At 36.4% G+C, this 26,513-nt stretch overlaps 1 protein-coding gene across 1 annotated transcript in view; it reads left to right on the forward strand.

Moving 5' to 3' along the window:
• SH2D4B (SH2 domain containing 4B) overlaps positions 1-20,536 on the forward strand; it is a 70,526-nt gene extending 49,990 nt beyond the window's left edge. The window contains exons 7-8 of the mRNA XM_069863979.1: positions 16,985-17,205; positions 20,154-20,536. Of these exons, the coding sequence (XP_069720080.1) occupies positions 16,985-17,205; positions 20,154-20,246 (314 nt within the window). The 3' untranslated portion in view covers positions 20,247-20,536. The remainder of the gene's footprint in view (positions 1-16,984; positions 17,206-20,153) is intronic.
• Positions 20,537-26,513: the final 5,977 nt, after the last annotated feature.

Consider the following 26,513-nt stretch of genomic DNA (forward strand, 5'->3'; position numbering starts at 1 on the left):
GTTATCAATATTAATCATAGATTTATTTTTCTTTGAGTTGGATAAAGAGTTATGGTTTCTTAAGCACTTAGAGAAAATACCACTATCAAACTGCTTTGCAGAAATCTATCAGGAACTGCTATTTTAATTTGAGCATGGGGAAATATTCCAGATTTAGCATGATTTAAATTTGTATTCCTTTTGGCAATAAAACTTCTAATGAACACTTGTTTAAAAATCATGTAGAAAGATTTCCTATAAGCTCAGTGATGTTGTCTGGAAGATTCTCACAGATGCAAATAGATTTCAGATTTTACTGCTAATGTATTTAAAAAAAAAAGCAGGCATTCTTAAACCTTATACAATTGGAATATGATTGAAGCAAAACCGTTTTCCTTCACCTCTGAAAAAAAGCATGAAAAGCAAGGAATGCAGTATATTTTTCTGCTTAGTTGTCTGTTGTAACACTAGCTGTAAAATTTGAATTCCAGGGCTCCATGTTAACTGTGACTTTTATTTTTCTCTGTCTATTGAGTGATGTCTGGTGACACTGTGATTTACTGTTACAGTTGTCATTTAGGTTTATGGAAAATGTATCTTGACAACTTCTTTGACACCTCTGAGATTATAGTGGTCTAGGTAAGCTGTAGGATACATGTGCTTTTGAAGACCATCATGAGCACAGGCATGTGTTTGCATACAGGCAAAGTTTTCCTATTTTTTGTGTCTATTAATTTCATTATAAAATGTGAGTTATTTTTGCCCGGAGAATGTATTTTTGTTAATAATCAAGAAGTTTCTATTTAAAAACAAATTGAGAATGCATTTAACTTCTGTCTAATTCACAATCAAGAACATTATCATTCAAACCTCCTGAAAAGTTATTGTACCTCATACTCACAAATTGTTATTGCCATTATCAGTTGATATCCGTGTGGTGTATTCATGGTAACATGCCAAACTGGCTATAAACTGCAGGCCAAATCTGTAATGATAGTCCAGATTCTTCCTGAAATTAATAGTTTAATTCCAGGAGCATACAGTGACCCTCAGCTATGTCATAGTGTACAAGGCAATACCCCATGGGAAGAGAGAAGCTGGAGCCCCTTAGTGACAGTGGCATTTGACTCCCTACCCACCTGAATGATCCTTGGATGGCCTTCCTAGGGCTGATGTAGAATGGATCCCAGAATCGATATCACCTGTAGTTCCTTATGGAGATGGAGGTCAAACTAGAGATTTAATGAGTCTTGTTGGGTGCAATGAAGAATCAAAATCTAACTTCCATGTACTCAGATAAAAAGGAAATTAAAATTAAAATAGCATAGGTACATCAATGCAAATCAGTATCAATATAAAAAGGCAAGTGGAAAACATTAACAACTCCAGCAAACTATCAGCTTGTCAGAGGTTGTAACACAATGTTTTGTTTACTACCATGTAACTCAATTAACTTCTAGACATTTCGGTGTGCATTCATTGGGCAAATGCTCTTACAGCGAAACCACTAAATTAAATAAGTTGTATTCCTAATACATTCCTAGTGTACTGAATGACAAATCAATACTAGCATAGAATAAAGCCATTGAAGCTAGCAATATACCACAAAGGATCCAGAAGGCTCTGTACATTCCTAATGCTGAAAAGCACGATCAACCTACATATTACCTCTTTGTCATCAAACAGCAGAATTACCAAACCTTTCCCACACAGCTGTGCATTTTTTATTACACTATGCAAGATGCTTGTTCATAGAAATTTGCCATTTACATAAAACTTCTAAGAAATGGATGTATACAGGGAGATTTCATTTTCTATTTACATACAAGCAGATTTTGAACATCTAATAGCCATTACCCATGCAAAAATATTCTCTGTTTCACACTAGTAATTGTGAAGCATGTTTGTTTTAGGTAGAAGTGCAAATTAATCACCTTTATGGAAAATAAGTATTTATTCAATATTATTTCTGCTGCAGAGATACTTCATATAGAAAACTATTTGGATCTGTAGAAGTATCAGTGACATCTGCTGTTCTAAAGCCAATCCAGTTGTCATCTTTTTTATTCCTCTCGCATGATCACTGTTCTTCAGATGTTCTTGAAATGTGCTTTCATTCAGTACATCTCTTTAGTTTTTTTTTAGTTTTTATTATAAATAGGATTAGGGTGTGTTTCTGGTTTGCCTGAAGCTGTAATCTCTATATTTCATTGCTTTATTGTACTCAAATAAAATATGTCAACCACATACTGAAGATGTTAAGTTCAGTTTCTAAGCCCCAGTTTTGAAGTTTTGAGCTTTATCTTAATTCACTAAAATTGTGAAAAACTTAAGTATATACTGAAGATATTCTTAAAAGTACTTTGATTTTATTCTGAGGAAATTATACTGCTTTTATAGGAGACATTGATGATTAATGTGGAGAAGGAAAGAATGACTGAGAATATCTCCTTTTTCTTTTTTTTCTGTTTTTTTAGGGGGGTGGGGGGGTTTTTTTTTTCCTAGGGAATGAGCTTGAGAAAGCAACACTGCTTTCTCTCCATTTTAGCCATTAAAAATGGCAAGCTTTTTATAATTTAGATCATGACTGAATGCGCTGGTTTTCCTTCCTTTCTTTTTTTTTTTTCTTATTATGTTTCTTGGAGATGCTCTGGTAAAGGCAGGAGTACCCATAAAGTATGGAGTTATAGATGGGGCTGCTTTGCTTTTGTTTGTCTTTTTTATAGTCAATCTCTGCATCATGCAGCCTCCAGTGCAATTAACTCCTGATTTAAGATTCTTCTTCTTGTTCATTTTATTACTTCTCACTTGGCTTGGTGAAATTTGCCAGTATTATTGAAGTAGTTTGTTCCTTTTCTTCTTTAGTAGATCCAATGGCAATGTTTCATATGTATTTACAGTTATGGCAATAGAGGCACAGGAAAACTGCACTAGGACTTAAGGTTGGTGCCTTACTTATTCCTTTTGATATGCAATCATAGCAGATTGCAACTCTCAGTAATTTATTAGGATTATTATTTGAAAGCTTTTTGACGGTGGACAAGGGCCTGATTTTTTAATTTCTCCGTATTTTCTGTCCTCAGTTATGTGGTAGGAAAAATGGAATAATGGGTCACAAAACCACCCCAGAATAAATGATGGCACAATATACAAGGCAAAACTGAATCAGGCCCTAACTGTTCTGCCAGAGTTTATGTTGATTTATCATATAATTCATACAACATAATGTCATGGTCACAACCTGGATGTTACGAATTTTACTGGCATGGAGTTAAATTCCCCATTTTCCTCTAGAAGTAGTATATTCATGATAAAGCATACAAATGTTGGGGGGAGGTAACCACAGTGGACATTTTTTAATGAATATGCATTACTGCTCTCTGTTCTTCATGTCCTTAAATGAAGGCAAGTTTTTAGGAGAAGGGCTGGTTACACAGTCTGCATTTGCAAACATAAATGATTGTTTGCCTAAGCCTCAATGTATTTATGGTTTGGAAGCATCAAAAATTATTTACATATCAATACTGTAAGTGAAACCATATATAATTGGTTTTCACATACTGTGTTTTTCTTATGTAAAAATTATTTGAGGACAGAAAGAAGGATCTTCTTAAGAAATATCAATATATTAAAAACTGTAGAACAGCAGCAAAACATAGTGCTAAAATAAATGTATTGTATATTTTTTAGCATTTAATAATTAAATAATGCTTCTGGAGTTACATGTTTTGTAAAGGATTGCCCACTCCATTCAGTAATGCCTATTTCAGAGTTAGTAAAACATACACACTGTTCTAAAGGATTACATAGCTTGTTCCTCTAGGTAGAAGTTTTGTATTTGACTTGTCTTTCTTGTTTAAATTAAACATGTGCTGATTTGCAGGTATAAGCATTTCTTCTGGCACTGGTTTTCAATGAAAATCTTGGTGGTTAAATATACATATATAGTTGAGTGAAGGGAGAAGGAAAAACTGATAAAAATCCAGTTTGTGCCAAAACTGAGAGGGGCCATCTGAGTAAAGATGAAAACAGTAAAATAAAATGATGGAAATTCTACTATAAAACTTAATGACTCTGGAGGTGTTTCCTGGCATCTTCATGCAAAGCATAATGAGGAAAAGACAATTTTTTTTTAACTGAGATAATAACTCACTCTTAGAAATAGGGCACAAATGTTTTAAGTTAATATTTTCACTTAAAAAAATAGCTATGAACTGAAGTCTAACTTTGGTTTTATATATTGCTCTGAACGTATCAAGAAATACTTTTGTGGAATATTCAATCCCCTTAATTAGTCTGATGTAGGATATCCTGGATTTACTCTCAGTGCTGAATGTTTTGGTGTTAGTGATATTTTTTTGTGATGACTTTCCTGTTCCGGAAATATTACAGAAGTATTTCAAATTGTTTTGTCAGTTGGGGAAAATTTTCCTTTGAAATTTTCATTAATTTATAATTTTAAAAGACAAAAATATTTTAAATATCACAGAAATTAAACCCTTCCTCTGATGAGATCCAAAATTTATATATGCATCATCAATTTGAATATTTTTTTCTGCCATTGAAGTTTTACATCTGTCACGTGATGGAACGTCCATCTTTTGTCTGTTCTAACAATTGTAATTGTTGAAACCACATTCTAAAAGAAGAACTTAAACTGAATACCTGACTTCTCTGGTAGTAAGCCTAGAGTAATTTATAAGCACTATCTTTCCTTGACCTTCCCTGAGCTTCTCTAACCTTCCTTGACCTCTCTGACATTCTCTTGACCTTCTCTTACCTTTCTTGACGTTCTCTGACATTACCTGACCTTATTTGACCTGCCTTGACCTCCCCTGCCCTGACCTCCTTTGATTTCCCTCGACCTTCTCTGAGCTTCCTCAGCCTCCCTTGACTTCCCTCAACCTGTTTTGACTTCCCTGACATTCCCTGACTTGCCTTGACCTTCCCTGACGTTACCTGACCTCCCTCAGCCTTCTCTGACATTCCCTGACCTCCTGTGACCTTCTCTGACCTTCCTTGATCTTTGACCTTCTCTGGCTGTACCTGTTGCTTCATGCTCAGTAGACATCGTTGTCTATGAGAAGTTTGTCCCATATCTCTCTGAACTGATGTATTCATTTGGTTTCCATAGTTTCCTGTGGCAGTGAGGGCCTTTAGGAATGCTATGTGAAAAAGCTTTCCTTTCATTCATTCTAAACTTGCTCCTGGGTGTTGGCACCTGGTACCCTAAGTGCTGTGTTCCAAGTGGTGCACAGAGTTCTTCCCTTTTTGCTTACTCCACAGCAGTCATGATTTTATGCAATGCCATCATCTCCCTGTCTTTGTCTCTCTTGGCTGTGCAGAGAAGCCATAGTTTTGGGACACTGAGCTGATTAAAGAAACACGTTCCCAGCATGTTGGTTCAAAATTTTAAATTAATAACTTCCAACAGGACTCTTTCACAAAAAGCATGCTGTTCAGACTAGAGAGTGCATTTTTGTAAACAGACAGTGGTTTAGGTTTTTGGAGTTAACAAAACCCTATGGAAACCTGCAGAGAAAGGTACGTCAGAAAGGAAAAAAAAAATTTCACGGAAAAGGTCATTGGACACTTGAACAGGCTGCCCAGGGAAGTGGTTGAATCACCATCCCTGGAGGTATTTAAAAGACGGGTGGATGAGGTGCTGAGGGGCATGGTTTAATGGTTGCTGGGAATGGTTGGACTTGATGATTCTAGGGATCTTTTCCAACCTTGTGATTCTGTGATTCATTTTTCCCAAAATCCCTAGTTTCTTGGTCTCTGATTTCTGCGTGGTGCTCCCTGACCTTGCTGCCTGTTGGCATGTGTGTGGCAGCCATTGATGTTCTTCACACTCCGTGTTCCCTTCCACTGAGTTGTTTTCATTCACCTGCTGGGAACCAAGTAACTTCCAGATTTGCAGTTAGGTACAAGGTTCCATCAGGTTACAGTATTCCTGGTATTTCTTTTCACAAAACCTCTTTGTGCTATTGGTTTGTTTGAGCATTTATATATAAAGAAGTGGTATAAATGTTGTTACCAAAGGAATGTGAAGGCCTGTTCCTTTACCTTTTGCAAAAAGAAAGAATGATGAAGGAATGCCAGGAAGATGCACCACAAGAGGATTAGGTTGGACATTAGGAAAAGGTTCTTCACCTAGAGGGTGGTGGAGCACTGGAACAGACTTCCCAGGGAAGCAGTCATGGCGCCAAGCCTCACAATATCCAACACTCTCAGGCACACTGTGTGAATGTTGGAGCTGTCCTATCCAGGGACAGGAGTTGGACTCGATGATACTTGTGGGTCCCTTCCAACTCAGGACTTACTGTAATTCCTATAAGTCATAGAAACAGGAATGCAATGTACTTCTATGGAGTCTTATAGACAGTATTGGAATTATGTGACCTTTTTTTCAAAAGTGGTCTCTAAGACTGACGGTAGTTTTAAAGCTTTCAATTTTTTCATTCTCATCTCCCCTTACAGAAAGTATAAAATAGTCACACATTAAGTAAGCAGATGTGTAGTTTTCAGTTCCAGAAGCAGCTTGCATAGGAAATCAAAGAACTTGCACTCAGTTCCGATTCTAATGCCTTCGGTGTTTAAAAGGTACAAACTTTTCTCGGTTTCTGTGTGTTCAGAACTGTACCTCCCAACTCTCCTTCAGCAACTCTCCACCAGTGAGTAATGGGCTCTTTGAAACCAGGTCTCTGCAGGAATGCCATCCCAGCCAAGGCCACTTAATAACAATTACATGCATTATTCTTGTCTTTGGTCCATGTGTTCCTCCTGGAGTGTATAACCCTCAGAATGGGTTGTAGAAAGCCAAGAAGGGGCTACAAAGAGCCTACCTTTAACTAATACTTCTACTTTGTCTTTTTGCACAAATCTAAAGCAAACATAAATCTCACTGTGGGCTTGATTTTGTTTTGTGCAATTGATTTGGTAAAAGCTCAGTTTTCCATGTTTTTTCATGTCCATGCCCTCAGAGGTATTTAGGAGGAAAAAGGGCTTAAAACGGCTGGAGTTATGAAAACAAAGAGAGATCCCCAGAGGGCTTTGCTCTCTCATTCTCTCCTCTCATAGATCAGCTTTCTCATATTTTTCCTTGATTTAGATCTCATTTGCATACCAGAAGATTTTCTCTCTCATTTTCAAATTCAGCAAAATTTGAGGAAGTAAATGAGAACTAACAAGGTGAGTAATGTAAAGAAGTGAAGTGGTTAAGAAGTGCTTGCAAATGATGCCCACAAGCTAGAATTTCCCTTTCTTTTTCCTGTGTTGCTTGCAAGACTGAGACCAAGTGAATGCAAGTATTTTGTCTGCCAGGAGAAAGGATGGTCACTATTGGCCAGTAACCTAAAGAACTGCCATGCTTTTCCATTTTCACACAATACACAGTATCAGTGACTATTGTACTGGAACATATGTGTTTCTCTTTGCTGAACCAGGATCAGAACTTAAATCAGCTTCTTTGCTCTAGAGCAGTTTTTGTTGCACTACTATACTATTTCTAGCCCTGTCAGGCTGCTCTAGTGAGGTTTTCTGTGTTCCTTATTGCTTAAGCAAATGTTAATGTTTCAGAAGATAGTTAAGGTAGACCTCAATAGATATGAAGGTCTTAATATCTATTTTGCTTATGTCACATCATGCACTTGTCATAAAAGTTTATTGATAATCTGTATACCTGGCAATTAGTTTACTGATATTTTCTTAAAGCAAGTGTTTGCTCCTTATTTGGAGTTTGCAGGCATTCTTAAGAATATGCTTATTTTCCATGCTATTTGCAGGAAATATAATCTATAACAGTGTCTAGCATGCTTATATAGGCCCAGAAGCATTTACTGATTTTTTTATCTTATTTTCCAATCATCCTATCAGCAAAGAAAAAAACATCATTATCGATAGTATTTGTATGCCTGTTTATCCTATTTAGGTGCTTAGAACCTCCCTGTATTGATTTTCCATTGGCTTTACTATAGAGGTTTCCAACTTTAGTCAGTAAACCAATACAAAATTAAATGTTCTTGCTCCTAAATTTGTGGTAAACTCCACACAAAGAATGTACTTTGAGAAACCTCTGAAAATGTAATGGTTAACTGTTCTAATTTTTTAAAATGACCTTGTTTTCAGAAGATGTTCAGATGAGAAGAGAAAACTCACAAAAAATCAGAGCTGATAGCTGAGGTTTAATGCAGGGTTATCTGGTTAGAAGAGTCCACCTGAGAGGAAAAAAATCAAGAAATATATATATGCGATAAAAGGTTAAAGGTGTTTATTGCTACCTTTTCTCTTCTGATAGATGATAGTTAACAATATGCATAGACAAGATAGAGTCTGAAGTCTTTGTTTTCCTTCTGGCTAATGCATTCTATAGGCTGATCTTAAAGAAAGGAAAGAAAGAAACCAACACTATGCTGTGAGGAGACATTAACAGAATTTATAGCTCTATTATAGCAGTGGTGTATTCAGACAAGTAATGCAAACACCTATCTTTTATGTGCTGTACTGCTTGTTAGTGAATATGGTGTAAATGTTTTGACAGTGAGTATAAAGGGTTTTTACAGTATTTGATAGTTTGGATATAGAATGAACTTTAAGGGGGACAATTAAGGGGTGTATTTTCTGCAGAGTGCATAGGGAATTAACTGTGAGCCACACTGGCAACAGTGGATGTGGCACATCTGATTATTGTAAACCTGAAGGAAAATACCCACTATAACTGCATTTAGTCATTTGGATAGGATTTTCAACAATTCCTAGGGCAGTAAGGCACCCATTTCCTTCAGAATCTTGGTAGGTTTTTAATTGCTTTAAGGAATCTCAGCCTTAGGGAATTGAGACAAGTTTCTGAGGTCTGAGTTTTCCTTATTCTAAGAACAGAGAGATGAATCCATACTATTAAAAAAAGAAACAAGAAAACCCCAACAAAACAGGCCTATGTATTTTTACACATGATACTTTTCCTTTGTGAATTTCTGCTGTGTATAGTGGCTCAAGATAGTCCTATGCACCATGTAAGTCTTCAAGGACAGCTTCTTGAAGGCATGGTGCATTATCAGAATGCCTCATCCTTGCCTGAAGGAATCTCTTGCCATCAAGAAAACATTATTCTTCTGGGCCTTGGATTTCTATACTTGTCTGTATGTAGCCCAGAGCATACTGAGCTCTGCCCACTGGGGAGGCAGCCGAGATTCACTGATGTGTTCTTTCCCAGTTCTGCCTATATCTTAAATGTATCAGGATGGTTACAAAGGACAGGAATGGTGAAGAATGGGTAATGGGTTCCTGCTCATATTTCAACAGCACAGATTTATTTCTGTCTTAAGTATGCTACTGCATGTGTGTTCCTGAACCTGTGCGGAAGAAAAGATGTTAAATGTTCATTTTGTCTGTGTAGCTCAGAGAGGATACCAGCCCCATGCTGGCCACTCAGTCCTCAGATAACCTATGGACAGTGTCTTTCAAATACGCATTTTAGCTGCTGATTTCTAAAGAAAAAATTTGCCTCCCATTGCAATACTAGGCAGACAGCAAGTTTTTGTTTTATTGACTCATATTCTAGGTTTTGCTTTGCGTGATCTATTGCACATCTTTTCTCTTTTATCAGCACAGAAGCTTATAGCCCCTTCTTTAATAACATTTATGGATATTGTAGTACTTGCTAGGACTTAAATCAGATTATCAACATGCAACACAATATGAAATATCTGTGTTCTCACCAGCTGTAAGTAGGAAAAGCATTTCATAGGAACTCAGCATCCCTTGGCTCTTGGTTTCTTGCCATGACACTTGTAGCCAGGTTTTTAAGAAAAACAGTCATTGTGCTGTTTTTTCTTTATTTTCTTTTTTTTTTTCAGTTTTTTTTGTTCTTTTTTTTAAAAAAAAACTTGGCCACAAGTGTATTTTGATGCCTAAAGGGGAACAGAATTCTCTTAGTCCTTTGAAGATCCAGTCCCATGTGAGTTTACCCTGCATTAACAGCAGATGGTGAATAGCTTCAACAGCTTTGTTTCTATTACCAGCCATCTTTGATTTACTCCCTGGCTTTGCTTTTCAGTCTTTATTGCTTTTATTCTGAAACAGCAGAGGCAGAGCTATTGTTATCTCTCAGCCATAGCTTTTCTCACACAATACTATTGATCTCTTCTTGCACTATTTGTTTTGCCACACAATCAAAAAAAGTATTGGTTCTAAAAGGAAGGAGAAGGAGAGGATCAGAGCTTTTTAATAGAGTGGTGCCCTGTAAGATCTTATTGTTGCAAATATTTGTGCCTGTATTTAATTGTACATGCTACTCCTGCTGTAAATTCTGGAGAAATGAGAAGGTATAGCCTAGATATGTACATTATCCTTTGGCTCTTTCAGTTGCAGATCAGTCCATAAACCATCATAACTGATAACATGAAGAATTCATTCTAGACACCGTAGTGGTTTTAGATTAATTGTGTTCTTCCAAAGAACAACCAGGAGTATGTTCAGTCAGCTTAAGGGTCCATATATAGACTTGCACCTATGGGAAAGAATTGAAAAAAGTCAACCTGAGGAAACTATTTCTTTGAATAATGTAGAGAGTGCTTTTCCTTCAGAGCATAAATTATAGCTGCTCTATTTCTTGCACTGCAGGGAAGCAATCACTTCATCTTCTCTACTTTTATGCTTTTGATGTTTCTGGGTGGTTGAAGTAGCTGGATTTTTCACTTTCTCCTAGACCACAGCTGGTTGCTAGTGTCATGCATTTGGATATTTGTTTCAAGCCTTTATTGTCTGGCCTAATTATGGGATCTAAAAAAGGTTAGATTTTTTTCTAAACTTTTGTTCCTTAGCTTCAGTTTTCATCTTAGCTTGTGTTTGTTCCTTGTGTGTATCTTCCTTTGCTGTGAGCTCCAAAATCTATGATTCCCTTCATTAGGTTCATGGGCGAGTGTTCCTAAAAGCTGTTTTTGCACTTTGTGACAGTAGTTTATGTTAATGCTGGCATGCTAACCCAGGCTGTGAACTCTACCTAAACCATATTAACTGCAGTTGGATTAATCTCTCCTGAATTTCTGTTTCTGATGATTTCTTTCAATACTGATTCATATTTTGGTCCCAAATAGACTGGGTCATTACTTCCAGCAAATGATTTTAATTCTCGTGATGATATGGACAGAAAAACCTATGACATATTTTCCTCTTCTCAAACCAGGACTTTTCTGTTTTGATTAAAAATACCCAAGACCCTAAAACGTATTCTATACAAATTTATTTACCAGCTTTTATAGCAGTTTGTTCTGAAATTTGTTTCAGCTTTTTTTTTTTTTGCAAAGTGAGGAGTAATCGAACTTTTGACTCTCAAATTAAGTCTCAGAGGAAATTTATTTGGAATTTTTGAAAATTCACTTATTTCCCTTTGGGAAATCATTTTATTCCAAATGGTACAGTTACAGTAGTGTATCTATCTAGCTCAGTTTTTCAGTTCTGAAAAATGGAAGGCATTGGCTGGTGCTTAACAAACTCATCCTTCTAACCCTTGCGCCATTTTATCACTATCTTTCATATTACTGTTTAGATCTGCCTGTATAATTGGACAAATATAGTCCTCTACATTATTCAGGAGTTATCTGCTAATTCCTCATTACTCCTTGTGCTTAGTCATTTATTTATTGTTTACACTTGCTGTAGCTATAAAGTGTCTGTATGACCTTTAGCATGTGATTTATTTATGTAATGATTGCCAGGAATACTTGTATTTATATGGTCTTAGATTTAATCCCTTTGAAAACACAGTGATGTTGATATTAATTTACCTGTGTTTTGGATCCTACTCCTAATTTTGATTGGTGACATAAATCACACATTTCCCTGGTTAGAGGTCTTAAATTGTATAAACAGGATGAGTCTCTTTCCTTTTCATTGATTACCTGTGAATATTCATAATTGTTCAACAAATCAATTTTGCATGAAATAGAATGCTTTTCATAATGGTCGTGAAAGCAGTTATGGCATGAATCCCATCATTAATATTTATCTATGTCAGTATTTGTGATGTTTTTGCTCTATGAGTAAAGCCTCATGCACTAGAGTGTTTGAGATCAAGCTAATGAAAAAATATGAAAAGAGAAAACATCAGCTAAGCAAACAGCTTCTGTTGCAGAAGGGTAAATGAATGCTTCTGGGCTGTTTGTACCTGCTGTCCTTCTAATCTCAGTCAATCTCTTGGTATATATAAATGCACATATTCATATTAAAAATATATGGATCATTAAAGGCCAAATTATATTTACATATTGACAGTGTTATTGCACGTGGTACTTTAGGCCACTGGTATATTACAATGAACGTGATGCATCTATATTTGTATAATAAAAAAATAATTTTAGATTTCTAGTATACAGTCCTGCCTTGTTGGCAAAGTTTATCAGCTTTTCTAGTTTGAGTTCATGCTTGTTATGGCACTCTTTTAGAAAATATTTATGTATTTCATCTCCTGAGTTTCACTCAAAGATGTATGTAGGATAATGCTGAGAGAAGAGTGGGAAGCTGAAGTGTCATAGCATAATATTTCAAAATAGGATTTTCTGCTACTGAGGCAGCTGTAAGCAAGGGAAACAGCATCAAGAGTTCTCAGCTGTGCCCACTAAATTCATACTGGACTCTGCAGTTCCCAGGTGAGCTTAATATACTCTAAATGTTAAGATGTTCTTTTTCTTTTTTGGAAGATTGGTGGCAGTAAAAAGAACATAATTACAACAGAAATGTTAAGACTTGCCTAGCATCTAGAAATTATCATTACAGGCACTGCATTTATAAATGAAGTTGTTAATTAGGTACATGTCTGTGGATGATGAATGTGCTATGATATCAAATAGCTGTCTTCCAAAATGTTATTCTCCTGGCAACAACCCAAAATGCTAATGTGGATCAGCATTGTAAAACTAGAACTAGAATCTTTAAAGTGGACATGTAGATGCATGTAACGTGTTAGATGCATGCAGCGAACTTGGGGGGCAAGGGGCTAAATCTCAAGCCAGCTGACAGTGTTTCCATGCTTTCAAGAGGAGTTAGTTACACCTTTCATGTTCTCCTAATCAAACCCCTACTGCTCTTTTACAGTGTTTTATAGACAGTGACAATTCGGATACTCAGAGAAATTATTTGGCATGACAGGTGGAAGATATAACTGGGTTTCAGTGGGATAGCTGACTGCTAATGGCCATATGATGAGTTAAAATACTAGTGATAGATTGATTAATTGTGAGGTATTTATTTAAATGATTGATTTGCAAAGTTGTGCTTATGTGAAAGGATTGCTATTTTTGACAGTGTTGCTTTACACCAAGTGAAGATGTTGCCTTTTTATTTTTCTTAAGAGATTAGCAAAAATCATGAAGAAGGAAAAATTAGCTTTCAAAGCATCAGTGGTTTCTTTTCCAGAGACTATTTCCAATTAATATCCTAACTAGCACAAATAAAAACACTGGTGATTCTAAACATCTTACTAGAGCCTTGGGAAACCAAAGTTTCTTGACTTCAGTTCAAACAATTTTAAATGTTCGTGTAGGGGTTTCACAGATGTTGTTTATTTCTCTGCAGCTGTCTCAAGAGTGAGCAGTGGCACTCATTTTCTAGCTGTCTTGAGAACGGTATAATGTTTTTTAAAGGGTGGAGGGAGACTTCCATTGCTGCAATCACCATCCACTTCAGAACTGAACCAGTGAAAAATAAAATAACTAGGAGGCAGAGAGAGGAGGAGGTGGTGGAAAGAGGTGGTTTCTCATGAGCTGTTAACAGAATCAGGGGAGAAAAAGGAAAGAAAGCAGCTGGCTGATAATTTATTACACCATTTTTAGTAGAAAAGAGAATTAAAACAAAAAAAAGAACTTGGCCTTGAGCAATGTAGCATTTCTCGCCTACTCCATGATATAAAGTGCCCAGAACAAAAATAAGGTCTGGCAAAGAAAATAATGTCATGTGAAAGCCTGCAGTGTTTTAGCTCTGCTGGTGGGAGTTGAGAGCGGGTGAATGGATTGTTCAGCATTGAACTAATCAATGCTAAATTAATTTTATATTATATGCTTTATAGTGATGGTCATTAAAGTCCTAGAAATATCCTAAGAGTAATGCTTACCATGTAATACCCCCCCCCCCCTTTTCTTTACAACTCTGTTTTTTTAAGAAACCCTCCACTTTTATAGGTGCTGAATTGTCTAGGCAACCTCATTCCCTAGCAGGGCTGCATAACAGTTCTGGTACTGCTTAGAGAAGGGGTAGTTGCAATGGCACCCAGTTCTTATCCCAGAAGTTACTGCCACGGTTTCAATCTTGAATTACAGTGTAAATATTAATTATCAGAATTGATGTGATATTTGGTAGTGATGGAACAGTTTATCCTTTCCCATGTCCCTGACTATTCTGAGCTTATTGATGTGGCTCTTCTACATGGATTTCTAGCAGACATTCGTCAAGGAAGTAGGCATCATAATCACTAATAAAACCTTCCATTGTATATTTCAATTAAAGCAATTTGAGAGAAAACTGGATATTTGCCTTAACAAATAGCGTGATTTCAGAATCAACTTTTCTGTAATTCTTGGCACATGGCATCTGGTATTGGGATCTAGAGATACAACTTCACATAATATGCTGTATCATATCTTTTCATTTGAATGGAGTTCAAGAATTTTTAACAATTCATCTTGGAATGCTTCCACTAAAACTGGTTTTAGTTTTGCACAGTGCAGTAATTGCCACTGCTGGCTGAACAGTTGCTTGCTGTTTCTAAACAAATGCTTATGTTTGCATGTTTACTGTCTGATTTGTATGTCTGGTGCAAAGATGATGTAATATTCTCAAGAAAAGAGAATTGTACAACATTCAGCAGGGTTTATATGTGTATATTTGTTCTCAATACTGAGAATATTTCAGTAGGGACCTCTGAGTCCCATTGAGACTGAGCCCTTGTCATGTTCATAATTGCACCAAGTAAAACTGTGAAATAAATCAATTGCCTCAAAGTAGACAAAACTGAAAGGAGATGCTTTTCTAGCTTTCCTAACATCACACAGTGCTTGCTTTAAGCATCTAGATCTCTTTGGACCCTTCCAGTGTCTCCCAAAGGCATAATTTTCCTTGTGAGTTTAATAAAGTATGCCAAACTTTGGACTTTGAGGTAAGCCCTTCTTTGTGCGAATTGGTAATTCCTGGACTATGTTTATCACTACACTAAACTGGTGTGGCTTTTCAGTACTTGGACTCCATGGAACTCTCACTAGGACATGTGTAGGATTCTGTGATGACAAGCAGTCCCATTAAATATTGCATGTATTGTTTTGAGAAACATAAGCTTCACAGAGAACACCTTCGGAATATGTCCATTTATTATTTATTGGCATTTTTGCCATGTTCACATTTAGGATGGCCTAATACAACATCTGTTTCTGATTAAAGTGAGCATCTGGTATTTCACAGATAATTATGAGACATGAGCTTACTGTTCTCTAGGCCTACCAGACAAATTGGAACCAAGCTCTCTAGGTGGATGGTAAGAGGTGGTTCAGTACTGGGTGCAATTCTGATCATGCCTTTTACATGGGGAGTGACCAGAATAGCGTTTAACTGTTACACACTGTTTGCAAGGAAGAAGTACCAGCAACTTCAGTGTTGTGTCCTAAGAAGCAAAAGGAAGAGAGCAATTAAGACTTTTCCAACACAGAAGAATAAAATGGGAAAGTTCTTGAAAGCTCTACTCCTGTTAAACTTTTTCCCTTGCTTATTCTGAAAACCTGAATTTGTGATCCTTCTTTTGCTCTGGCAAATATATTTGTCATACAGCAAAGGAATGGATAAATCTATAAAACAACTGCTCGTCGATAAAGATATGGTGAGAGAGTTTGCTTCCTGATTAAATTTGTCTGCAAAGCTAAGTTGGCTCAGAGAAAATGACCACCGGATAACAGTTATGCACCAAAAGAAACCCCAAGTAATTTTGTCTCTTTTTGTCATGGAGCAGGGTGCACAGCTTATTATTATTCATTATGAATTGTAAAGATGAGCTCAGTTCTGGTGAACAAGTAAAATATTCAATCTTTCCTTTGTGTTTGTGCTCTGTTTAGCTCATGGCTACAGTTTTTAACTAGAGGAGATTCTTACTGTGGTATATAAGCCTGAAAGGTCATAGAATCATAGAATAGAATCACAGAATCATTAAGGTTGGAAAAGACTTCTGAAATCATCAAGTCCAACCATCAGACCAACACCACTGTGTTTAATAAACCATATCCTGAAGTGCCACATCTACACATTTTTAACATCTCCAGGGATGATGACTCCACCACTTCCCTGGGCAGCCTCTGCCAGTGCCTGACCAGATGGGAGGACACAAAGATCCCAGAGGGAAAGGGCTATGATATTTGTTTCTTGTTTTCCTCTGTGACAACGTCCCCTAGAAATGCAAGCCTGTGAATAAGTAATCCAGATCTCTTGTAGTCTCTCTGTTAGTTGCAGGATTTGATTTCTTTGGGCTCCAATTTATCTATATACATCTATGGATGTGTGTGTGTGCATGGGTATACAAAACCAGGAAAGTACTTTTTCTCCTGGCTCTTGTTTTATGTTTGGTTTTTTTTAGGACCTATAAAACAATTTTAAGGCAACAGTCTCCTAAGTACTACAATGCAATTGCAAATACCAATTTGCATTACCAAACTATGCTAGTCTGCTGAATGATCACTTGTACGGAGCCTTCTGGTCTGATAGACCAGTTGGGTTGATGCACTTCCTTTCAAGAAAACAGTAAGCATGGAAAAAAATTCTTAACCACGTAATTAAAATTTATATCCCACCAGACTCCCTCAAAACCTGTCCTTCAGAAGCAGATAGCATAAATGTAGTCTCCACAGCTCTAACTGCTCATATAAACATTTAAATCTTGAGAAGTTATGCCATTTTAATTTCACTTCTATTCTCTATATGTTGCATTTAATTTACTATGACATACTTGCATAACCATAGGGGTTTTTCTTGCCAGGTATTATCAGCCGCCAGGAGGCAGAAGAGTTGTTGATGAATAAATCTGAAGGAACATTCCTGGTGCGAGTCAGTGAGAAAATCTGGGGCTATGCATTGTCTTATCGCCAGCAAAGTGGGTTCAAACACTTCCTGGTTGATGCTTCGGGGGATTTCTACAGCTTCTTGGGGGTAGATCCAAACCGACATGCAACACTGACAGATCTTATTGATTTTCACAAGGTAAGACTTGTGAGGTACAGATCAATAGCTGAGTGGAGCAGATTAATAATTTAAAGGGTAGCCATGTAATTTGAAACCACACTGGAAAGTAGTAACCACAGCGGAGAAAAGAATATGCATATATATTCTACAGTAAGAGTAGCTATAACATTTACAGTTTGTCTTTTGCTGCACTGAATCAGAAGGCTTTCCCCCTTCTTTCAAGTGCTTCAGCATGTGTTTGTGTCTCCTTCTAAGCAGAATCTTATTTAATGCATGCTCTCCTGGCCTAAAAATGGACTAATAAGGGCTGACAGAGCTAACACTTTTTGATCCTCTTTGCTGTGCAAAATTGGATTGGAAATGCCATAGAAAGGTCTTTCAATGAAATTTCAGCATTTTTCGACCTTTCATGTGAGGGTTGTAGTGTGCAAACCCAAAGGAATGGAGCCCTGCAGTAAAGAAGGGAACAAGAGGGGTTCTGTTTTAGGGATGTGCTTAGGGTTATTCTTTATTATCCAAGGCAGTCTCACATGAGTAATTTACTGCTGGTATTTGACTTTAGATAGGTTTGAATTACTTTGGCTCTAACTTTTGTTTCTTGTTGCCAGGCTATGACTAAAAAGTAGCAGAATTTCTGAGGGCATAAGTTTTTTTCACCATCTTGCGTCTCTCTCCCTCTTCAGCAGTTTTAATTTGTTTAGCCACCCTTACAATTTCTTTTCATCCTCTTTTTTTCTAGTTACCTTCTCTTTTTTATCCTTTTCTCACTCTTGTCTCAAAATAATTCTATTAATTTTTGGCTCCTCCTTTTCTTCACAGCTTTATTTTTTTTCAGTGTTCAGTCTCACAACTAAGCAGAGATTATTTTTCTTTGATTTTCCCTTTACTTTTCATTTTTTCTTTTATTTCAGCTATTTTGCAACATCTCATTTGTCAAACCTTCACACTGTTTCTTCCAGCTGAGATCCTTACTTTTCAATTGTCATTAGCAGTGCAGTAGAAGTCACTTATTTTGAGTATTATTGGATTAACAAAAAGAAGTTGAATTTCTCAGAATTTACATTACATGAAGGAACAGAGGTTATAATGTGTTAACCTTCATTAAAACATAGGTATTCATCTCCTAAACAGGATTTTTAAGTCCCAAACTACAACGACAACAAAAACTCAAGGGCAGAAAGCCCCAAACTCATTTAGTTTTGCTGAAAATGATGAATTAGTTCTGAAAGTTAGGATTTGATTGGCCTTCTCTCCCTTACCTTCTTTCTCCCATATTAGCTACTGGCACGTGTGCACACATAGGTGGCTTTATTTTAAGATCAAGTAAAATGTCAAGGCAAATGGGATTTGCCTTAATGTCCCCTCACAGATCACTATGGCATGATGTTTCCACAAATTGTTTCCATGTGGGAGAAGAGTAGGTGTCATATTTAAGCAAAAGTACCTCCTCCCCTAATTTGATGAAATCTATTTTCAGATAGTGGTGGGGCACTTGCCAAAAGTAGAATGGCTTTTAGTTCCTGACATTAAAAAAAAAAAAGTTTTCTTAGGTGCCCTGTGATAATCGTTAATATTTCCCCTGTAGTGAGCCTGTTAGAGACACTGGTTCACCTACACAATTGTCTTTTAATTATCTGGCTTAACAGCTATATGAAAATTTGTCTCTTTGGTAATCACTTCAGGAAGTTTCTTATCGTATCTTTCACATGTTTTTTTTTTTTTTAAGCCTTTCTGCCTAACCTTTCTGGTGCAGTACATTGTCCCAAAGCCTTCTGGTACATAGTTATGCAATCTTTATGCAAATAGTTGTGCTGCAGGCACACTTTCTTTTGCGGCTATTGCTATATTGTCTGGAAAAGTTACTACCTCCTCCAGGCTATTTTTGGCGAGAGTATACTTCCCCATCCCCAAAGTTGCATAGACTTTTCTAATTGCTTATACTTAGTCATCTAAAACTCCTTCATTTTGATTTAAAATATTTAAGAAAAGGTCACTCAAGCATCTGACAGATACAAGGGGGTGGCAACCATTAGCTGGAAAAACAAACTTCTTACAGAAGAGAGTGTGAGTGTGTATTTTCTCTTACTGCTATTTGCATTTAAATACGGTGTGGAAAGCAACAAAACATATCCAAGATAACAGCTAAATTTGTGGTTTTACTTCCTTATAACCTTCTCAAAAGCATTTAATTTGAGTAGTAACTTTCTGAAATTATTCTCAGTCTGATGTAGTGATTGGGAAGGAACCACAACTGGGAGCCTGGATGTATTCTGAGGAAATCGGGCACCAAAGTTCCATTGAATTGCAGTAGAAACTAGATAAGTTTTGAAAATGCTAGGCCATATATATATATATATATAGGCCCATAACTTGGATCTAAACTTTCAGATGAAGGATTGCTATTTTAGACAATATAATTCTGGACTCTCATTGATTTGGTGCATCTATAAATCTTAAAACTTCTAGAAACCCCAAAATGAACTATCATTACTCTAGGAATAAAGGTAAGAGAAAGTTCTCTACTTTTCGAATAAGTTTTTTTTTTATTCATCTTGGTAATTAATTACTGGAATGAGAGACTTGGCATGTGAGTATTTAATTAATGAGAATAGTGCTATTTGTAAAGACTGTCTTTCCCCTAGCAAGGTTATTATCTTTTAACTATCTGTAATCAGTCATAAAGCTGTTACTGTTGTGTGTGAGCAATTAACAGTGAGCTCTTGCTCAGTCTGCCTGGGAAAGCTTCTTTTATCCCAATGACTATTAAAGTACTGTAGTAGGACTGGCATAGAGTAGTTGATAGGATCCCTTTGCAAGTCTGTAGTTATTTTATCAAGCATTTATTCATAATTGGTTACCAATTACAGTGGTGTGGTAGTCTTTATTGCTATTAATTCCTTTTATTAGAAGACAGAGAAAGGCTTAGACATCTATGAATGATGTTTTAATTGGTTTTATCTTTCTAGGAAGAAATCATCACATCCTCAGGAGGGGAGCTACTAATGGAGCCATGTGGACAGCAGAAGAATCCACCAGATTACAGCCCTTTATTTGAATAATTGACCCAGGACTAACAGCATTCTAGATATCTGTAGTACTACATAGCTACAAAAGTAAACACTGAAAAATAGTTAGCAAAATTCCAAAGCCACTGGTCTTGTGGGCAAAAGGTATCCTCATTAGAAGACAAAAAATATTTCTGGTTTGCATCTGAATTATCATAATTATTCATATTGCTGACATTATAAAGTTGAGAAATTACTTGCTGGCAAATTACAGATGAGGACTGAGCCAGGAATTTTTCAAGGGGTTGTGGCCAATTTCACTGAGCACTAAGTTCCTATCTTAATTTTCTTCATGTCTGAGATTGAACAAGTAAAACGCAGCAAGAAGTGTGGGTGGGAATTATTCACAGAGTATTGTATGAAGTACCAATATTGCTGAACAGTTTATTTTTTCCAAAGCAATATTTGTCTGTTTCTGCTGGCCATCTCATTACTCAGTGCTGCACTTTTGATAATAATAAGAGAAGTAGTCTTAAAAAGTCCTTTTGCAGTTTGTGATGGCTTGTGATGTAATAAACAAACAGCAGCATCATCATTTTCACTTCAGAGCAGATTTCCTACTTTTAATTATCTACATTTTTCTGTTCAAGTTTCATCCATTTCTCATTCTAGCTTCTACCTGGCTTTGAAATAAATCCCCTGTAAGTTCCCCTGCAAATGAAATTACTTGGAAAACTGCAATGTCTTCTGAGAGTTTTATTATGCTAATAAATGTCAGAATTCACAAGTAAGGGACTGTTTTTTTTTTAAACATAGCTCCACAGAAATAGAGAAAAATAGCCAGCCAATTCTTACAGTTACCAGAAAAGAAGAACTCAACAATACGTAACCAGAATCAGCAGCAATAAAATACAGTGCAACTTAACTGAAGATAAATTTTGGAGAAAACAAGAAATTAAGAAGCTTTCCTTGCTAGAGATGGGCAGCTGCTGCCAATACACTTGAGAGCTGTGGGCAAAGTCCTAGCATGGAGAAGTTTTCTAAGCTAACAAATGCTTCTTGTTGCCTTCCAGAAAATAAATGAACTATGAAAAGGCAACCAGTTAGTAGGAAGAATAGAAGGGAAAGCAATGAAGCAGTAAATATGGTAAATTAAGAAAATAAGAGAAGGGAAAATCTGCTTATCACATTGTTCTGAAAGTATTTTGGATTTTTGCTACTCTGGGAGGAAGACTGGGCTCTGCTACCTCCCTTTCACTCCTGCAAGTCTCCAAGATTTCAGCTTTGAGCTAAATCTGTCTCGGAGCTAGATTTTACACTTTCAGTCTGTAAGAGTTGAGTTAGTCCATACTGCAGCCTTGAATGCTGCATCTGCTTAATGCTGTCTGCCTCTACGTTTAGTGCTGTCTGAAGCTGCTGTTCATCACTGTATACAAAATCTTTTTAGTGCTGCAGTTTCATTGTCTAGAATTATTATATTACACGGTGACCTTCAAGTCTTGCTTTCTGATCTGTTTTTCCAGTGGTAGCTGTTGTTGAGTTGTAAGAGGTGCGTGTTATGGATTTTCATTATAAGATTTCTTGTCAACGAGACCACTGTGAACACACTGAGACACCTGTTATGGTAATTCTGTTTCATAAGGAAAAATGCTACAGCAATAAGGAAAACTTTTAAACTTTCATAGGAACTGAAATTCTCTTCATATCTGTTTCACAGCAATAAAATAAGGCACACAAAGTCCCAAGCTTGTTTGCACCTATCTTTGAAAAAGCAGTTCTTGAGGGTTTATTCTTGCTTCTTCCTGAATCCACTGATGCATCCACTCTTTCTAATTTTGTCTTGATCTATTATACACAGGCATCTCCAGTTTAATACTGCTCTTTTCTCTAAACCAGAACAAAAACCAAGCAAAGAAACTGACTGCAATCATGGATGAGATTTTCAAGGCTACTCGAAGAATGTAGAAGCCAGTCTATCACCTATTGTAAATACTGTATTGAAATAATTACATAGTATGAGTGTTTACATATTAGCTTCAGAAAAGAATAATCCAGGGCAACTATTAAGTGTACTAAATCCCTATTGTGCTGAACAGTCTTGAGCAAAAGAAGATAGTTCCTGCCTCAAGAAACAGATGCATAAAAATTTTAGAGATTATTTTCATACTTACTGAGTAGAAACAGTTTCCAAAGGCCAGATTCAGAGTGAGAATTTCCACTAGATTTCAATTACTTTGAATCAAATTAATAAAACTTATTTCTTTACTGAGGTGAGCCAAGGTTAATATACTGAATACAGTAAAACAGTTCAGTTTTATATAAGCTAGGGATCCACTTCTGTTCATTCTTCTCCCCTCAAGTCCCCATAGACCTGAATATAGAGCATGTAATGGAGTTACACCACGTTTGATATCAGTCTCAATTCTTCTGTTTATGTAATGTCACAACACAAAGCTGGTCTGAGGTGAAATGCGGTAGTTCACAGTGGGAGAATTTTCTCTCTTCCTTTGTGTGAATAAATTTGTTTGCTTAATTTACAGATTAGAGTTTATTTTTCCATTGTTTTCAAGGACTTACTTTCTCTTCTGTTTTATTATGCCTTTGCTTTAAGATTCCTTTTCACCTTCCCAAGAGAACAGGGTTAGTGACCTCTGAGAAGCAATAATGTGTCCCTGTCTGGGCTACCAATTGTGGAGTGAGATGTTTGCACTTGACCAGATGTTTGGTTTGTGTTTCCTGAGAGGAATCCTCTGGATGCATACTATCTGTTGATAATGATGTGTAATTAATTTTTACGGCTAATTTCTTGCTATGCAAGTCCTGTGTGAAACCTCTTCAAATATTTTTTTACTGCTAGTGATTAGTCTTGTACCTTTTGTATCTACATTATGACCCATAGCCAATGCAAATTTCCTACTACGCTGGAGCCTTCAATGAGTTTGCTTTCTTCTTTCTTGAAATTTCTTGCAGTAGTTTCAAATGAAGGCAACATCATTTTATGGTATCTTTATTAAACATTTATAAGTGAGTTTTCTTACGGAGCAGAAATTACTTCATAAGAGTTTGAACATTTAGTCTGGTCCTAATTATCTTTCATCTAGGTGCAAGGAAACAGCATTTAATGTCTCCTTTAAAGCTGGGCAGCCATTTCTTCCCTGTTCTCAATTTTAATGAGAACTGTATGTGGGAGAAGGTGATACAGTCATGGGCAATGGAAAGAAAAGAGAGGAGGTAGGACTGTCCTGTTCCATAAAATTTTACATATGACAGCAGGCAAAGTCTTGAATTAAGCACCTCCTGAGATGCAGTGTTTTTCCTGTTTAGCGTTCAGAGGATCTAGGCTGAGACATTTCACCATTACTTTTCCATTACACCACAGCAACAGGGAGTTATTCATCCTGGATGTGAAAAGGGCCCAAATGGAGTTGAACGAGTAACATTACGGTGCCACAGGAATGGTACAGAAGTGGAGATCAAGAATATGGTAAACACATATTCTGTGTATAGTTCTATTGAGCTAGAAGTGATTACAGATTCTTGTTTTGTAGAAGTTAATTCTTTTAATTATGTGATTGTCATTAAAGACCAATGCCTATGAAGACATGACCAATCTTAATGCACTTCCTACTCCACAAATTCATAGAATATAGGAAAGGAAAATCAGAAATACTGGTCTTAGACCAGAGTTAATATGCATTATCGTATGATATTTGGGGCAGAGAATTTTAAAATGTATTATGCGTAACTATCAGTATATGAGAATGTAGAAGCTAAATGCTGCTTACCATATAGAGCACAATGAACTTCTCAATGTAATTTTTATAGCACTTAAAAAGTCAATGAAGAATAAAGCTATCCCCAGTTATGCCCCTTTCCTGTAGGAAATGCTGTCAATATTGTAAATAAGAAAATGTCTTCTTATCAAGGAGCTTAAGCTTAATAGTGGACTTAAATATTACAGCAAATCGTTTCAGAGAGCTGGACACCAAACACTGTGCTCCAATTATTAAAATAGCCTGCTGCACTTATATTTGTTCTTGGTTCTCAAACTTGTCATGCTTTTGATAGCCTGATGCTAATGAGAAATATGATATTAGTAAGTCATTCAAATCCAGCTTTATGGAAAATGTGCTAAGGTATATATTTCATTATCATTTTTACCATTAACATTTTCTCTCAGGGAATCCCAGGAAAAATAAGAATTTCTAAGAGCAATGACTAAATGCATACATCTCTGGTCTGACTGCTCGACAGTATTTTGTCACCTTTTATGTGCTGTACTCACAGCATGTTGGTTCATTCATTTTGAATCTCATCAGTATGCCGTGTGCTACATTGGAACATGTTTACATTTTTTAATAGCAAAACAGTGAAGAGGGGTGCATGTGAGCAGTGTTCTATTGCATGAAAATGTTCACACAATTCCAACACTGAGCCCCCACAACATCCACTGGAGTTCGTGTGGCAAACATTAGTTAATAAATATGAGAATTATTTATAAGGACTGCCATCAGAATCCCTTTTCTCTTCCCCAGGAAAGAAATTGAGCTACTCTAAAACCTTCCATTGACACCTTTTAATGGAGAAAAGTTCATTTTTCAAAATGCAAAGCTTCTAGAAATTGTTACAATTTTTTAGACTAAAATGACTAAAAATATCTAAAAGCATTTTTAATTGCAGAAAACATGAAGAGTGCACACAAATTTAACACACAAATAAAATTTTATTTTTTTTATTTAGCCCTGAAAGAAAATGTGCTGCATTAGGTTCCAAAGTCAATACAGATATTCAATGTTTTTGACATTTCTTTAGATATCCATTCTCTCCCTTAATTCTAGTTTCTTTTCAAGGGAGAATGGAAATACCCAGGGAACAGTTATTCAAGTGTCAAGCCCATTAAATATCTCATTTGACAACTGAAATAAATTTATGAAAGTTTAAATAAGACCCTCTATAATGTTTTCTATGGAAAAAAATCAAGGTAGAAAGGTGGATGAGTTCAGAAAAGTAGACTGATGTATATTGCTCAAAATTTTGAATTTTTTGTGTTACTTCCTTGGATCCTTGCAGTATAATTTCCATTTATAAACTGTTAAAAAGTGTGAGCACTGAAAAATAATTAATTTAACTGGAATAATAAATAGCATAATGGAAATTAAGCCTGCTATCCAAATTTCTCTGAAAAAGGCTAATTCTATCAAACCTATGGTTATATAAAAGACTAAGCTTATTAATGAACTTTTGCAGGGAAAAGGATCTCATTTTCTAAGTTGTCATTGTGACTAATCACCACAGAAATCTCCTTCTGGATGAAAGTCTGTTTAAGAAATACAAAGTTCTAGCTACACATCCAAATACCAAATGAAACACTTGCAATCAACTAGTTGCATGCAAATGCTTAGCATCCCACAGAACAGCCACTGTTGTGTAGCAAAAATGAATAGCTTGGACTCCAGTTGTTCACCTTAAGATGGACTAGAAAGGTTGACTTCATCCCGAGCTCCAGGTCACAATGGTATCAAATTTTCTGTCAAAGATCATTGGTTATTTGAGGAGAGATGGGGTCAGGAGAGAGTGTTTGAACTTTTGGAACGTTGAAATATACCCATGATAGGAAAAAAAAAATACTTCCTCTCCCTACCCTAGATGAGAATCAGTTTGCAAAGCAAAAAAAGGGAGGCTTTGTGAAATTGTTGCAAACATCTTTTTCTTATTGGTAAGCAGACATTTAGACAATTTGTTGAAGTCATCGAGAAGTAAGTGGGGAATAAGGATTTCACAGCCAGGTCATTTTTTATTCATTCTGCTCTACAGTACCACGCATACAGTCGTGAAGTGCTAACCCATCTGTTCTGGGAAGTTGTTCAAATCCAATGGACTAAAAATACTCTGTCTGCCAAGGAGACAGTCAAGGTGATTTGAAAAGGCTTGAATGCTTTTACTTTAGGCCACAGTCTGCAGATAAATTAAGATGCATCAACGCTTCCCCCCCTCCCCCCTTCCTTCTCCAGACCTATTAATAATGAACCAAATTCACAACAACCAAGGAGAAACCTGCCTGCTGGCTAATATTCTGTTTGTTATACTGTGTCTGCACCTGCCCACAGTGCTAAAATTCATTTCAAGTTACACTTTAGTAATTGATGACCACTTGCCATATCACTTTCTAAAGCTTTTTTATCAATGTCTTTGGTGGTTCATTTTGTATCAGCAGCGAATCAATGCAATTTTAATGGAACAGAGTGCTCTACTTGAGACTGAATTAATGTTGCTTTACCTGTTTCAATATCAAGTGAAGTTTTCAAGACTAGAGGGATAATA

The sequence above is a fragment of the Phaenicophaeus curvirostris genome, chromosome 9 (assembly GCF_032191515.1).
Source record: "Phaenicophaeus curvirostris isolate KB17595 chromosome 9, BPBGC_Pcur_1.0, whole genome shotgun sequence".
Classification (NCBI taxonomy): domain Eukaryota; kingdom Metazoa; phylum Chordata; class Aves; order Cuculiformes; family Cuculidae; genus Phaenicophaeus; species Phaenicophaeus curvirostris.